Genomic DNA, 16,346 nt, shown 5'->3' with positions numbered 1-16,346 from the left:
ACAGGATTTTTTTACCTCAATACCCGGGATTCATTGTCTCACTGCTTCAAAAAATGAAGAGGTGGACACAAAATAAGCAGTAGGCAAAAGTTTATTAGAGAAATAGATTAGAAAGGAAGAATAGTAGGAAAGCTCTCTTTACAGAGAGGAGACATTCGAAAGCGAATGCCTGAGGACTCCAGGTGAGGGTTCTTGTTTTATAAGGTTCTGGTCGCCCACCGCCCCCCCTTGCCCCCTTGTTCCTTCTCAGGTTCTATCTACCCTTACTGACTGGATAACTCTAGGTGCTGGGTTGGCTCGACTCCATTGTATGAAGGGTGGTCTATGGCCATACAGTTCCTTGTGGGTCATAGGCTTTACTCCTACTTAGTATTAATCAGGTATTTTGTCAAAGCCCTGAGGGGAACATGAGGGGGAGTAAGTGGGACCTGTTACATTCTTAAGAGGAACCTTAAGCCTGAGGGGGTTTGCTGTTCAGACACTCCCAGCATTGTTCCAAAATATGTGTTTTTCCCCACCCAGGGACCTCTATTCCTAGTGTTTCCCTCTCTGCCTACTGAATTCTACCTTTTACTATCACAGCAGGACCCACCAATCTCTATGGGCTCCCAGCCACTGAGGCAAGGGTCTATTGCCATAATTACTGAGTTTTATGCCATCAACCAAGGTTTAAACCATTCTATATACTATGTGCAAGAGGGTAAGACAACAGGTAAACTCACTTTAGAAAAACAAATCCATCAGATCTGGTCAAACCATTTTTAAGGTAATTTGACCTTGGCCATCAATTTAAAACATTTGACCCAGGGTACAAACGCATTTGCACCAAACACAAAAAATATAGACACCCAAGGTTGTATATTATTTGAAATAGCACACGACTGAAAGTGACTTACATGTTCATCAGTAGGAGGCTGGCTAAATAAATTATGGAATATCCACATAATGGAATACTGTACAGCTATTTTTAAAAGGGAGAGAGAGAATAAAGTAGATCTATTGTGTACGACTCAGAACATTTTCTAAGAATGTATTTTAAGAAATGAAAGAAAGGTAGAAAAAGGGAGAAAGGAAAGAAGCAAGCAATTTGAAGGACAGCATATATAGTGTTATTCCATTCATGGGAAACATTTTTAAGGGAAAAATATACGTAACTGCATAGAAACTTCTAGAAGGATACACAAGACCAGGAGCTATATGGGGAGCAGGCAGAAGCATAGGGAAGAGTTGTTTACTTTTCACTTTAAAACCTGTCTCTTTTTAAAATCATGAACATGTGTTATTTTTATAATTTAAAGACTAGATATTTAATGATTAAAACAACAGTGCACTGGTGCTGACAGTAAAATTCCAACTCAGAGGAAATTAATTTCTATGAAATCTGTCATTCCCCAACAAAGTCAGAAAAATGAAGCATAGCTATTCAACATACACAGCAGGTTGGCTTGTCATGACTCACTCTGATTTCACAAATGGAGATAAAAATGCCTACCGTACCAGATTAGAAATGGTCTACAAAACGTATAAAAAGCACCAAACACTTGCCACACTTAGTAAGTGTTCAGTAAAGGTGGTTGTTATCCCACAGCCCTCCCCTGCTGCCCAGTCCTGACTAGTGTCAATGACCAATCGAGGATGATTATTGCAAAATGGAAGATTTAAATTCCATCCCAGGTGGGGGCACCTGGGTGGCTTAGTCTGTTAAGCATCCGACTTCGGCTCAGGTCATAATCTCATGGTTCGTGAGTTTGAGCCCCGCATCGGGCTCTGTGCTGACAGCTCAGAACCTGGAGCCTGCTTTGGATTCTGTGTCTCCTCCTCTCTCTCTCTCTCTGCCCCACCCCCACTTGCACTCTTTCTCTCTCCCAAAAATAAATAAACATTAGAAAATATGTCAAAAAAAATTGCATCCCAAGTGAATGTCAGCCCTCGAGGAAGATCAGAATATACTCCTCAATAATGAAGGCATTTCCTCAGGATCTGTACATGGTATTGATGGGGTTTTGGAGTGACTGGAGATTGGAGCCGCCAGCCAAGAAAGAATTCTTGAGCTGTCTTTGGTATCAAAAAGGTGATTTTATGAAAGCACGGGAACAGGACCCGTGAGCAGAAAGAGCCTCACTGGGGTTGTGAAGAGTGACTGGCTATATACATACTACGGAGTTTGGGGAGGTAAAGGCAAAAGTGAGGTCTCCAGAAGGACTTTCATATGCTAGAGAAGACTCCTGAAATACCACAGGCCTAGCTATTGTCAAGCTAAGGTTGTTTTCCCTCTATCAAGGCATTAACATTATGACTGTAGGGGGTGTCTGGAGAAATGCTGTACCCCATATTGGCCTCAAAGTAATTGTCAATGGGCTGCAGGTTAAAAGGAAATTTAGTTTTATGTGCCATTTCCTTTTGCCTTTGTTCCCCACATCACTACTGGGGCTCCAGGAAACTGAGTCCATATTGATGAGGGAGCATAAGGCAGGCTGAGGGCAGAGTACAAGCTAGCATCCCCCCCTCCCCAGTACCTCCAGGTGGGATATGTGTGACAATTCCTCAGGCACTCCTGGATACCCAAGAACAAAGCAAAGGACAGAAAACAGATGGCTAAACTATTAAGAGTCTCCATCAGTTTACAAATATTTTAGGACAATGACAAAAATAAGGGGGGCAATCTTATCAATAGCCTAAAGTCCACGAACTCCCTACTGTCTTAATATGAAGGCTCTGCCAGAGGGAAAAACAACCTTAGCTTGACAACAGCTAGGCCTCCAGTAATCTGTGAGTCTTTAGCATATGAAAATGTCTTTGGAAACTTCCCTTTGGACTTTACCTCCCCCAAGTTCATAGTATATAACCAGTCATTCTTCACAACCCCAATGCAGCTCTTTCTGCCCACGGGTCCTGTCCCCATGCTTTAATAAAATCACTTTTGTACCAAAGACGTCTTCAAGAATTCTTTGTTGGCCATCAGCTCTGAACCCCCACCATCACCCCAAAGCCCCATCAATAGGTCTTGGAGATTAGCCTATTGATAAGATTGCTTTTTTTCTTATAATTTACTAAGATATTTGTAAGCTGATGGAGACTCCTGTCCTGCATGACTGTGATCTATATCAGTTAACCGTTTGTTTTCTCCTTTCCTTTGTTCTTGGGCAGCCAGGAGTGCCTGAGGAAATGTCATAGGTATCCCACCTGGAGGGGGGGGTGGGTAGCTCTGCTTTGCCCTCAGCTTGCCTTATCCTCCCTCATCAGTACCACCTCCATACCTACAAAAGCAATCCCATTGCCTATTAAAGTTCCCCATTTAAAGAGACTCCTACACACCCATGTTTTTCCCCCAAAGATTTCCTGTCCCCATCTCCAACAAATCAGCTTGATGAAGAGTAGCAGCTAGAGACTCCCACACTCCTTGCCTTCCCTCTACCCTTTTCAGTTCACGGATCCTCTCCCTAATGTCCCTGTGCTCTCCCAAAAGAAATGGTGCCAGAGGCCATATATCAACCCTGCCCAGACAAGGAGGGGTCATGTGATGTTCACCAAGTTTCCTGACCAGAATTCTCTTTTCAAGACCCTTTGCCCTTTGAAGTATGGTCTCCCTCACTCTACCCAACCTCAGCCCCTCTGAGCAAGAGGTGAAGAGAGATCAGATATACCCTGAAGGCCTGTCCCTTTGAATCCAAAGCCCTGAGAACCCTTCTCCAGTCCTACATACCCTCCCCAAAGGCCCACAGGTGGAGAGCACTGGGAAGGGTTCCCACAGTGCATTAGCTCTGAACAGGAGAGGAAGAAGAGGAGTGTCACGCTATCCAGCCTCTGTCATCAATAATTCATGAGGTTCAGACACAGGGGCACCAGTCGGAGAGTCAGTTTTCCCCGGGCATGGGGAAAATTAGACATAAGCTCTCTTATCTCATCAGGATATGCTGAGTACCAAAGCTGAGTACCATAGCTGTAGCTTCTTGGTTGAGGAATATACTATAAATCCAGTGCGTGCCTGATAGATCACTCGCTACCCATACATCCCCTTCTGAATGTTGAAATCCTTTATTAGCTGCTCTGCAGAACTATACATATACTAAGTGAATCTCTAGCAAGCATGAATTCTATTAAACAGCGATCCCCAGAATTTCACAGACGAGGATTCTCTCTCCTCTAACTGTATGGACTGACACAGAGTTGCCAAACTGGTGATTTCACCAGATAACAATACATTTTTCAACTTACCCATCTGCTTTCATCACCTTTTCTTAACATAAAGATGAACACCCCCCCCAAAAAAGGAGCAAAATAAAGAACTATTAAATTAAATAATATTAGCTTTATGAAACTCACTATATTATCTTTATTTGTCTCAATTTGCCTTGAACGAGTGAAAACTTTGCCATGGATCAGCACATCTCAGCCTGGCATTTTGGAGGCCATTGGGTTAAACCAATTCAGACACTAACACTTGGATCTGTTGGGGCCTTTGTACAGCATCCCACAAGCCATCCAGATTTATTAATTCTCCCAGACACCCAGAAGGGAGATCATTTCAGCCTGCTCCGCAGAAGGGTAGGGTGAAGTCTTGGAACAGAATTTACAGCTAGAGAGGACTTTATTCATCATCTCCTCCAGCATCCTCTGTTTACAGATGAAGAGCCTGGCCTGTAGCAACAATAATAATTACTCTATGGTGGCAATAATCACTATGTGTTTAGTAGTTGCCAGTTTTTAAAGTGCTTTTACATTCAATAAATATTTATTGAACTAGGATGGAGGCTAAGACCAGGGGACACGGTGATTATGGAAAATTGAGTACTCCTGAGTTTGTATTTCCACCACTGGCTGGGAGATCCTCTCACCTCTTGCTACCACTTAGGCCCTGTACAATGGGGCAGTCCTCTTACGGTAGAGGGTATGAAAAGTCCTTTCCAGTCAGGATCTTTTTCCCTGCATGCTGGTTACCACAGTGATCAGAGTCAGCCCTCCAGGACTGTCAGCATGGAGGAGACCCTGAGCCAGTGTGAAGTGCCAGACCCAGCCCAGCTACTCCTCCCCATCACATCTGTCTCCCAGGCTCTTCCACCCTCATCTGAGACCCTCACCTGGTGACTCTGCGAGGACCACAGGCTTCACTTCCATGGGCAATCTCAAAGCATTTGCCCTCTTGTGAACTATCACACACGTAGACCCAGACTTTCTTGGAGAAGGAGGTCCATCTTGAAGTTCTGGGAAAGAAAAGCAATCAACTCAAAGCTCTCTCCGCCACCCCGACAAATAATAGGGTCAAGCAGATGGGGGTGGAGAGCGTTGCCAAGGGTGGGGAAGTCTGTGCGGAAGTCTGAACGGGCCCCTGGAGGAAACCCTGGCAGACAGCACTGTTCCACCGCCGCCGAGGACGGCGGGGCGCGGCGGCCGTGCGCCAGCAGGGGGCGCCCGCGGCCACAACCGGCTCCGGGTGTGGAGGGCCCACGCAGAGCAGGACTTGCCGGGCGGGGGGCGGAGAGCGGGGCGGGGAGCCGGGCGGGCAGTCACCTATCCTGAGCGGCGCAGAGCCTTTTAAGGTCCGGAGGCCATGCAGCAGGCGAAGCTGCTGCTGAACTGCTGCGCACCGGCGCGGGAGTCTGTGCGGAAGGCCAGCTCAGGGATGGCACGCCGGGGCCCGCTCGCCAATAAGGTGGCCCTAGTAACGGCCTCCACAGACGGGTGAGTGCCTGGGCCGGAGTCTCTGAGACCCCCACTATCTGGAAACAGGTACTGTCCCTTGACCTTTGCTTCCCGGCCCAAGTCCTCAAGCATCACTCCCGGGAAGAGTCCGACCCCAGAAGAAAAGAACCACGTGGTCGGCCTGCAGCCTGACCGAATCCTCCTGCCTTGACTCCACTTCTGCCAGTCTCCTCCCACTGTTGCCTCTGGCTCAATTGCGCCACCTCAGTACTGCCTGCATAAATCCAGTCTCCCAGTAACTCCGGGCTGCCCCAATCAAACGGCCCCCCCTAGAGTCTGGGAAGACCAAACACCAGAAATCCAAGACAGTCCAGATTTCAAAAATCCGGTCCCTCTGCCTCCATCGACTATGGAAATGTTCCAGACTCCCCATTTGGAACCCTTCACCTAGATGGGACACAAGACCCATGTGTACAGGTTTTTGTTTAGCTCAGTACATTTTGCCCTTGCCCAGCCTGTTTCTCACCCACCGTTCTTGTCTATCCCTGTTTCTCATCCCCACAGGACTTTGCTAGATGCCAGCAAATCTAAAATGCAATGTATGCGAAATGCTAATAGCCAACAATTGCAAAATGTGTAACCCTTACTCCCAGGAGAGTATTGTAAAAAATTTACATTTTTTTACTAGAGACCCACCCTTTCACATACACCCCAAAACATAATTAACAACAGAATTTTAAGATGATGTAGACTAGTAAGGAAGGTATCTGGGGGGCAGGGGCTCTTTCGAATGAGACCCTCTAATCATTGAAGTGGCTGTTGCTACACCCCTAGCTCATTTCTCTCCCTTCAGTCCCTACAGGGCATGGGGACTCTCACTGTGAAGGTGCCTGTGGAAGGTAATGTCAGTGCCTGGGAACGTAGCCTGACAGCCAAAACCATAGGAAAAACAAGTAAATGAGTGCTAAAAACATGTGAAGCATGTCCATCTGTATGGTAATGGCTATGCCATTAGCTCTCCTACAGGTAAGGTAGACACCAGGTCATACAGATGGAGAACTGGAATTCAAGCCCGGGCATTCTGACTCCAGGGCCCATGTCTCAACCATTTCCCCCATACTGGCATTGACTCTCTCTCTGCCCATAGGATTGGCTTTGCCATCGCCAGGCGCCTGGCCCGGGACGGGGCCCACGTGGTGGTCAGCAGCCGGAAGCAGCAGAACGTAGACCGGGCAGTGGCGGCGCTGCAGGGGGAGGGGCTGATCGTGGTGGGCACCGTGTGCCACGTGGGGAAGGCCGAGGACCGGGAGCGACTGGTGGCCACGGTGAGCGGCAAGGGTATGGGCAGAGAGCCAGGAGGTGGCAGAAGGGAGCCAGTCTAAGCTTACTTCCCTGCTTTCCTAGACAACACTGGTGTGATCCAAGCCCGCATTATTAACTAAAACAACCATGCGTTATGCACCAATACACCAGCACATTTTTGTATGCCTTTCTATTATGTCTCTGAGAATCATCCCATCCCAGTCAGAGAATCAAAAACCACTCTAATGTTTCAACTCTGCATCATCCCTTGGGTCCCCCAGAAAACCAGCTGGTCCTGGGTCTCCAGTAGTTTCCAATCTAATTGGGTAGACGAGAAAGGTAAGTACAATCACAAAATAGATGTTCCCACCCTTGGGCTAATAATCAATCCCATGGTCTTTAGTTTATAGATTTGAGTGCCTTCTCTAGGAGGAACCCCACCATGTTTCAACCAGCTACTGTGTGCCATTCACTTTGTTCAGAGCCTTCATGGGTTATCTCTAAACCTGACAACAACCCAAGCAAGGCAAGGACTATTCTCCCTGTTTTGGAACATTCAGAACATTCTGCTCTGAAAGCTGGAGCGACATCCTAAGTTCCCACAGCCAGTTAGGAAGAGCTGTAAGTCAACCCAGACCAGCTAAGCTGACTACAGACCACCAGGCATTTCTCCATTAGCATCGGGTCAGGCCTTTGGTGCACAGTTGGACTTTAGTCTGAGAGAAAGTGTCTAAGGGGTACCTGGGTGGCTCAGTCAGTTGAGCATAAGACTCTTGGTATTGGCTCAGGTCATGATCTCAGGGATCTTGAGTTTGAGCCCCGCCTCAGGCTCCTCGCTGACAGCACAGAGCCTGCTTAGGATTCTCTCACTCTCCCTCCCTCTCTGCCCCTCCCCTGCTCGCATGTGCTCTCTCTCTCAAAATAAATAAATAAACTTGGAAAAAAAGAAAAAGAGTCTAAGCCAGTGTCAGAATTGGTATTTGGCACCAACCTTCCAGCTACCCAAGAAAATAGGAATATCTGGCAAAGGAGGCCACTCTTCTGTCAGGCTCAGGGCACATGCTTTATTCCCTAGAGTAGAAGGGAGAATCTACACTAGATGGAAAGTAAGGGATTGTGTGAACAGATAGGAAGGCTGGAAGAAATAATTTGGTAATCTTAGAAGAGGGATACCTTAAACAATGGTAAACAGTGATATAATAGACCATATAAAGTCATTCCATTTTTAAGGAACCATCTGGCAGATACTCGAATGAGCGTTGGAGAGAGCCAAATGTGTGTCCAAGAAAGTCACCTTTCCTGGAACAGGCTGCTGGACAGTGTCTGAGATTAGGACCTTGATCCCAAGGGTGAAGGGAGCCATCTAGAATCCTGGGCCAATTGCTGACTGGCCATATGAAATGTGCATAGCAATTTAATGTCCAAATCCTGTCAGGGAAACAACCTCTCACCCTGACCAGCTCCACTTAACCAGTCCTACAGCCCTGGCTCAGAAGTGGGGCTTGAGCTAGACCTCGAGGAGGGCGTGAGACTGGATAGATGGAATTGGGACAGGATTTCAAATGACCCCGCAAAATGAGCAGCCAACCAAGGAGGGACTGAAGGGTAGAGGGAGCCCTGTGAATTCACAGCAGAGAGCATAGGCTCAGGAGTGCTGGTGGGAAGGGCAGGCAACAGGGGCCTCCAGTGCTCGCCAAAGGTGCTTGGATGTTCTTGGAGGAAATAAGAAGCCACATGAGGTTTGAGCAAGATGAAAATGGTTACATTTTAAAAAGATAATCTGGCACTGGTAAGAGGATATATTAGAGTAGAAAAGACTCTGAGCCAAGGATGTTAGCAAGGAAGCTGTTTCTGTCATTCAGGTCTGGAGCAGCAGCAGTGGGACCAGAATGGATATGCCCAAGAGACCTCTAGTGGGAACCAACCAAGATTTTTTTTCTTCCTAACCCAGTGTCAAGAAATGGGAAATAGGAAGGATGAGTCAAAAACAACTCTTCGGTGGAGAACAGGATAGGGTACTTGTTAGCAATCAGAGATGGGTTCTGCCTGTTAAGAACTGTTAGCCTGCATTGGGAAAAGCTCCTCCCTTAAGGATGGTTACTATCCAGCAGCTTCTAAATCTGCACAGCGAAGCTTCTCAAAGGTGTGGGGAGCAGAAACTAGATCGGCTACCATCTCCACTTGATGGTATTTTTTCTAAAAAATATATCTATCAGAAAACAGCACCCAACTCGTAATCACTTTGTGTAGTGATCACACAATTTAGAGCAGGCTTAAGAGACACCTGGGTAGTCATAATGCCTTTCTCATTAATCTTCTATGGTTCTCTGTCTGTTTGGGCAAAACCTAGACTTCTCCCCTCTCCAAGCTGCTAGGCTTCCCACCCCCAACATCCCTTTCTAGCTTATTCTGCACTTTGCTCGTCCAAAATCCATAGGCAAAACTTACACAGAGCCAAAGCAGGTGGCTGGGGCCTTGTGCCGGGACACCAAAAGTTACAGAGCACCAGATAGTATTCATACTGATTTTAAAAGCTTAGGTGGTTTTAAATTTTGTTAAATTTACATGTTGACAGCCCAAGCATTCCTTTAGCAGTGTAGAAGCAACTGAGCTTAGCACCTAGTTAGCAAGAATAATTAGTTAAAACGGGAGCTAGCAGATGGTACACATTGTTAATAACACCCCTCTGTGCGCCAAATCATGAAGCACAAAGTTGATTGAGGGCCCGTTTAGTGCTGCTCGCCCAAGGCATCAGAATTGCCCATTCTGGGCAAATGCATCGTCTGGTTTCAGAGTCACGTATTGTTGGCAGATTCTGTTTGGCCACTCATTACTCTGGCACATGCCTTTGCCATCTACTTACAATTTATTAGTGAGGTGAAATGTTCCCTTTCTTGGCTTTCCCTGTTTAAATCTCAGTTTCTGCCTTGAATCTTCCATGCCTGTAAGCCAAAAGTGGGGGGGGGGAGATAAAATGACATCATAACCAAGTGTGAAACCGCTTTAAACCCAAGCTGGTGCCTTCCCCAGCGTGGCTCCTGGGTAGTCCGTTTCATAGAGAGCTCAACTCACTTTCAGAGGACTCTTATGTATTACCTCTGTGGTAGAAGGGATGCTGACCTCAGATCTGCCCCCACTAACTAGCTTTGTGCCCTGAGCAGACCACTTGCCCTCTCCCAAAGTCCCAGGGAGCAGGCCTCCTGTTCTTGGCCAGCCCTCTTATATCATTACTGAGAAATTCACTTCCCTAGACTACAGTTTGTTACCTTCACCATGAGGACACTGGGCTGGGTGGTCTAAAGACCCTTCCAGGGGTGACTTTCTGTTGGCCTATTTAAAACCGTTTCTCCATTCAAGTAGGTGTGGACAGGTTGAGTTTGAGATAACGGTAACTCAGCCAAGGAGAACTGGACAGTAAACTGGAGAAATGGGGCTGGGACTGGGTGTGAAATGAGAAAGCGTCTAGAAATGGATTTTGAGGTGGGACTGAAGAAGCCATGAGCATCGAGGAGCTCCCCAAAGAGAAAGTGTGAAGAGTAAAAGGTCAGCAGCAGCCCTAGAAGTGGGGGCAGGAAGAAAGAAACTAGATAACCTGAAACATTTAGCGGCAGAGCTTAGGATAGCTTGGGAGAGAAATGTTTCATGAAAAAGAGACATCATTTTGACATCATTTCATTCCTAAGAAGGAATTCTTCATCAACATTGATAAGTGCACCTCCCTTACTGACCTGCAGTCCTAATTCAGACCTTACTCCTCCTTCTAGGCTGTGAACCTCCATGGGGGCATTGACATCCTAGTCTCCAATGCCGCCGTCAACCCTTTCTTTGGAAACATAATGGACGCCACCGAGGAGATGTGGGACAAGGTGAGAGGGGATTAAAGGAGCAGGGGACAGGCCTCAGAAAACGGCCAGAACAAACTCAGTCTGCTTTTAGAATTCATTTGTCAAGTTCACTGTAAATGTGAGGAATCCTTGTGATTTGCACACACCTGGAGTGCACCTGGTAAAGGGCAAGTGGGGGGTGGCTTCTTCTATCCTTGCCCTTCTTTCATTTCTGCTTCTCCCCAGTTTTGTTCTTCCATTTGCTCCTTGCTAGCCTTCTTGTGATTCATTCCCCAGCTCTCTCCCCCCACATGCTTATCCAGGCTCTTCCTGGTTTATTTCCAGCAGAGACATGGCAACTATATGCCAATAGCTAATACACCTAAACTTATCCACACCCCATCCCCTTTCCAGCTTCTAAAAAAGAACTATTTCTCATTAGCTGGAAAATGTTAATAGCTGCTAGTTAAGTGAAATATCAATTCTGGTGAAATGACCTAAGTTACCGCTTTATAACTTATAATCTTGGCAAAAGACCTGTGCCCTTTTCTTCTTAACTGCAGTGTCAAGAAAATCTGAGATCCAGATGTCTAAATTCAAGTGTGGAATATTGGTTTTAATGTGAGCGTGTATAATTATATTTGTGATATATTTCACACACTACAGTTTTTAATTATAAAGCCTTAATTAAAATATTTGTCTTTGTTTACTAAGGTTAATATTCACACATGATTTGGAAATGCTAAATTTTTTATGATCTCCCATGGTTTTGCTTTTTACTCTGATGTCATCAATAATTTCTCAACACTGAAGTTTAAGGATACTAAAATATTATAGTTTGTTTATCAGTGTTTCACAGACATAAAGACCAAAGTGCCAAATGCTCTTCAGTGACTCAGTTCCTGATTGATATTCTTTAAAGTAGAGAAACATCTTTCATGAGCAGTCTGAATAAAGACCACATGAAAATAAGTTTTAAACCAAGTAATTTTTCTTTTTAATTTGCATTTTTTAAAATGTCACAGTACATCAAATATAAATTCAGTGGTTGATCCTTGATTAAACTCTGGATTTTTTAAATAAGGACATTTGGGGAGACAACTGGGGAAATTTTATTATGGACAGCGTATTAGGTAAAATCATTATTACAAATGTTAAATTTCTTGGTGTGATAATGGATGGTAGTGTGTAAGAATGTCCTTATTCTTTGGGAAAAAATGCTAAAGTTTTTACTGATAGAGCATTGTGATGACTATAACTCATCTTCAGTGGTTCAGGGGGAAAAAACTATATAGATACACAGATAGGACAAATCGGGCAAAATGTGAACAATTGGTGAATCTAAAGTGTACCTTCTGGATATTCATTGTTTTTCTATTTCAACTTTTCTGTAAGGTTAAAATTTTCAAAATAAGAAGTCAGCATGGGGGCACGGGAGGGGAATATCCCAGCAGTGCCTAGAACTACATAAATGAGGGTTATGCATTTGTCTCAAATTATGGATGCAGGGTTTTGACTGTAGCTTGTGCTCCAGCTCCTGCAAAAGTGCCCCCGTCATGATCCCACTTTCCAATAAATATCCAGCCAGACAGTCCATCCTGGAGGGCCAAAAACATCTCACTCCTTAAGCTCAGAAGCCAGGGAAATGCTAAAACAATCCCGAGTGCCCAAGGTCAGGCCACATTTTCCCTGAGCAGCATGGCCCACTCTGGGGCAGGTCCAGTAAGCCAACCCAATTCTGAGTTCTCCCTAGTTGGAAGGAACACAGAAAATCCAGCTCAAGTCCAAAGCAGCCCTGTTAATATAGGTCAAATCATACTTGGCTGGTTAGGAGACAAGAAGAACCAGGTTCCTTTCCTTCTCACCCGAACCTAATGCATCATTCTCTAGCTGAATAAGCCGGTGAGAGGTGCTTTTCCCCAGGCCTTGGCCTCTGTACTTGTATGGTCCAAGTAAACCATCTGAGATCTGCACCAGGCCCAACAAACATCCCAGGAACCCTGCTATATGTCCTCCTCGCCCTGCCTTCTCCAGCTCTTCCCTCATGCTCTTTCTCCTTCTCTCTCTGTTTCAGATTCTGAACATTAACGTGAAGGCCACAGCCCTCATGACAAAGGCAGTGGTGCCAGAGATGGAGAAACGAGGGTACAGACAGTGAGAGGGAGCGTGGATGTGATGGACCTCATATGGGCTGAGGGCCAGGGTTCTCATTGGGAAGAGGTTCATTCTCTTCTTTTTCCAGAGGCGGCTCAGTGGTGATTGTGGCCTCCATAGCAGCCTACACCCCATTTCCTGTAAGATCCCCCCTTCTTTGCTACTTCCATCCCTCCCAGTCCTGCATTTTTCCACTCCCCCAGTGATCCTGATTAGTGTGTGTCCCCTTTTGGAGTCACACCACCAAGCCCCCTCCCACAAAATAGATGCCTTGCCCCCACAAATCCTGACCTAGGGGCGGGTTAGCCACAAGACAGTTTTCTAGCTGGGGACCCTCCCTTATAGGAGATGCCCTATTATCTACTGCCCTTGGTCCTGTCTTACTATAAGAACCAAGAATGAACTGTAAACAAAGACACTAATGCATTGTCTCCTTTCCCCAGGGCCTGGGCCCCTACAATGTTAGTAAAACAGCCTTGCTAGGCCTCACCAAGAACCTGGCCAAAGAGCTGGTCCAAAGGAACATCAGGGTGAACTGCCTGGCACCAGGACTCATCAAGACTAGCTTCAGCCGTGTGGTGAGGACCCCTGGGACCCCTAGGGGCATCTTCCCAGATGGGGAAGCCCAGTACCTTCCGCCCTGATCCCTGCACTTTTTTTGACATTCCTCCCCGCCCCCCATACCAGCCACTGGTCCAGATCAGACCCCACATGCGCTTTTCTTGAGGTGTGCACTAGAGACAGGAATTCAGCCTCTGCTCATGCGGTTTCTTTTTTCCTTAAGTGGATGAGAACTGGGGACACCCAGCAACAGCCTCACTAGCACCTGAAAAGAATGGAACAGAGGAGGGAAACAACTGGGAACTGAGGAGGACTAAGAAGTAAAAGGGTGTCCTCTCCAGCCTTCCTCTCAGCTGACATAAGGGTGGCACTTTCTCCTCTCCCTGTCCTCCTCTTCTGCCACATAAAGAGATGTCCCTTTTTCCTGCAGTTGTGGATGGACAAGGAAAGGGAGGAGAGCATAAAAGAAACCATGCAGATAACAAGGTAAGACTGTCACAGGGGAGGGTTAGGAAGGACAAAGACAAAAGTTCCAGTCCCTCACACAGCCCACAGCTTGCTGTCTTTTGGTCCCACAGAAAATATGAGCGTGCCCTCTTCGGTGGCACACACAGACTTCCCAAGTCCATGAACACTGTGTCACTATGGTGGCATGTGCTAGGGATCCACCTGCATTGCAAAAACCAAACACAGGCATCTGGGTTTCAGCAGAGCATCATTCTGAGAAAAACCCTGACTCCTCTCTCCACCTGGGTGTTGCCTCCATCTCTGGGCATCCCTAGCACCCAGGGACCAAGACCAAGACCAAAACCCTGCTTTTTTAGTTCCCCTTGAATAAAAAGCCATGTTTCCAGAGCTCAGGTTGATGATCCTACAATCCAAATAAAAGGAATGAAGAGCTTTACTAAGTCCCAAAACTCCCCTTGCTAAGAAAACTCGCCTCTTCCCCATAGGGCTAGCCAAACTGTTCAGGTATCTTTGTCTGGTTCCTTTTCCTCTAACTTCCCTGCCTCTCTCCAGCTTGTGGCTTCTGGAAACTCTCTTCTCTTTAGCTTCTCCATCTTGTTCTCTCAAGAACACATGCCAGCAAGGCCTACTCTTTGCTGGTCCAAACATTCCAGATCCCCTCAGGTGCGCCCAAAGCTGTTCTGATGTCAGGCATGAGCTGCACACCTACTTCACAACTCACTAACAAGTCAGGGCATTGTCATCCTGGAGCCTCAGTGAATGTCTACACCCACGCTTCTTGATCTTGGATGTGCGTTAGAATCAGCTGGGCACTTGTGAAACTACAAATGCTCAGGCTCCACTCCCAGAGATTCTTTTTTAATTGGTCCAATATAGGACCTAGGCTTTTTTTTTTTTTTTCCCTTCGCGAGGTGAGAGGCCAGGGCGGGGAGGAAGTTAAGCCTCCAAGATGATTATAGTGTGCAGCTATGATGGAGAACCACTAATCCAGGCCTTCTAAGTTTGAGGTACCTACTCCACCCCCACCTCTAGAGCATTCTTTGGTTAGGTTACAGTGTTCCCTAACTATGCAATCACTGATACAAACACCGAGAATTAGCACATTCTCACAAAATGAACCTGACTTTAAGGGACAAAAACAGATTCCTGAAAAAGTTGTCTGTGAATTGAAGCAATATAAATGGAATCATTTTTTTTTTTTTACATTTTTTTTTTTTTTTTGGGGGGACAGAGAGAGACAGAGCATGAACGGGGGAGGGGCAGAGAGAGAGGGAGACACAGAATCGGAAACAGGCTCCAGGCTCCGAGCCATCAGCCCAGAGCCTGACGCGGGGCTCGAACTCACGGACCGCAAGATCGTGACCTGGCTGAAGTCGGACGCTTAACCGACTGCGCCACCCAGGCGCCCCTAAATGGAATCATTTTAAACAAACCATTTACTGTCTTACAGACTACCTGACACTTGAATAGTATACACACGTGTGAAACAAAATAGCTGCTCACCAGATTATCTGTATGACTTTGGATTGTGGTGTCCTGATTCTCTAAAACACAAAGTGTCTCTGTATTATTTGAATATAATGTGTGGTGGTTTTTACAGCGTGCAGTATTTAGGCAGTGTTTATTATGACAGCTTATCTTCATGGTAACCCTTTTTGATTGACAAGAAGCTTATACACTGGTCCTGATAAATCATCTGATACTTTTTGAATAAGCACATTCATGCCCTGAGGGCCAGGTCAGGGGGTCTGGCCTGTTTGATATTTACTCCATTCCTTGTTTCTCTTATTCCTCAGGATAGGCAAACCAGATGAGTGTGCAGGCATCGTGTCTTTCCTGTGCTCTGAAGACGCCAGCTACATCACTGGGGAAACAGTGGTAGTGGGTGGAGGGACCCCATCCCGTCTCTGAGGACCTGGAGAGAACTCACCAGGGCAGAGATTGGGCTCTAACTCCTGAGTACTGTTCCAGCACTTATCAGTCTTTCCCACCTCTGCCTAATATACTGCTCACCTTACACCCTACCTCACCCCCAAAATCAATTCTGCCCTCTGAAAAGATCCAGCCTTCCTTCTGGTCAAGGTGTGGTCTTATGAGGATTCACCCTGTTGCTATAGCTTTAGATAAAGACTTCCCCTGAGAACATAGGGCAGGCCTGCTGAGAAAGCTGAGTCTACCTTGGCAAAAACTAATATTTTTTTCCTGGGCATGGGGGAATTTGAGGGAGATGGGATTAAAGGAACCCGGGTGGAGAAAGCAGTTGGAAAATCAACAACTTGCAAAGGGAGGTGCAAATAAAATGCAGATGACTGTATTGCTTTGAGTAGGTGTGTTCATTTGTCATTGCAGGGTACATAGATGTGGTAGCCAAGCAGAGATTGAGTGAGCTACAACCCT

At 46.3% G+C, this 16,346-nt stretch overlaps 1 protein-coding gene and 1 long non-coding RNA gene across 2 annotated transcripts; one reads left to right on the top strand and one right to left on the bottom strand.

Annotated features, from left to right (window-relative positions):
- Nucleotides 1-2,660: 2,660 nt before the first annotated feature.
- LOC125909676 (uncharacterized) lies at nt 2,661-5,592 on the bottom strand. The gene is made up of 3 exons (XR_007453756.1): nt 5,509-5,592; nt 5,079-5,201; nt 2,661-4,638 (listed from the first exon to the last, which is right to left on the bottom strand). It is a non-coding gene; the product is annotated as an uncharacterized LOC125909676 (long non-coding RNA).
- LOC125909672 (dehydrogenase/reductase SDR family member 4) lies at nt 5,549-16,285 on the top strand. The gene is made up of 8 exons (XM_049613069.1): nt 5,549-5,679; nt 6,788-6,965; nt 10,707-10,808; nt 12,841-12,911; nt 13,009-13,060; nt 13,364-13,498; nt 13,912-13,967; nt 15,746-16,285. The coding sequence occupies exons 1-8, from the start codon at nt 5,549-5,551 to the stop codon at nt 15,858-15,860; spliced, it is 840 nt and encodes a 279-aa protein (XP_049469026.1). The 3' UTR covers nt 15,861-16,285.
- The last annotated feature ends 61 nt before the right edge of the window (nt 16,286-16,346 follow it).

This window comes from Panthera uncia (genome assembly GCF_023721935.1).
Source record: "Panthera uncia isolate 11264 chromosome B3 unlocalized genomic scaffold, Puncia_PCG_1.0 HiC_scaffold_1, whole genome shotgun sequence".
Taxonomy (NCBI): domain Eukaryota; kingdom Metazoa; phylum Chordata; class Mammalia; order Carnivora; family Felidae; genus Panthera; species Panthera uncia.
The sequence above is the reverse complement of the archived record's forward strand: the minus strand, read 5'-3'. Positions and strand labels throughout refer to the sequence as shown.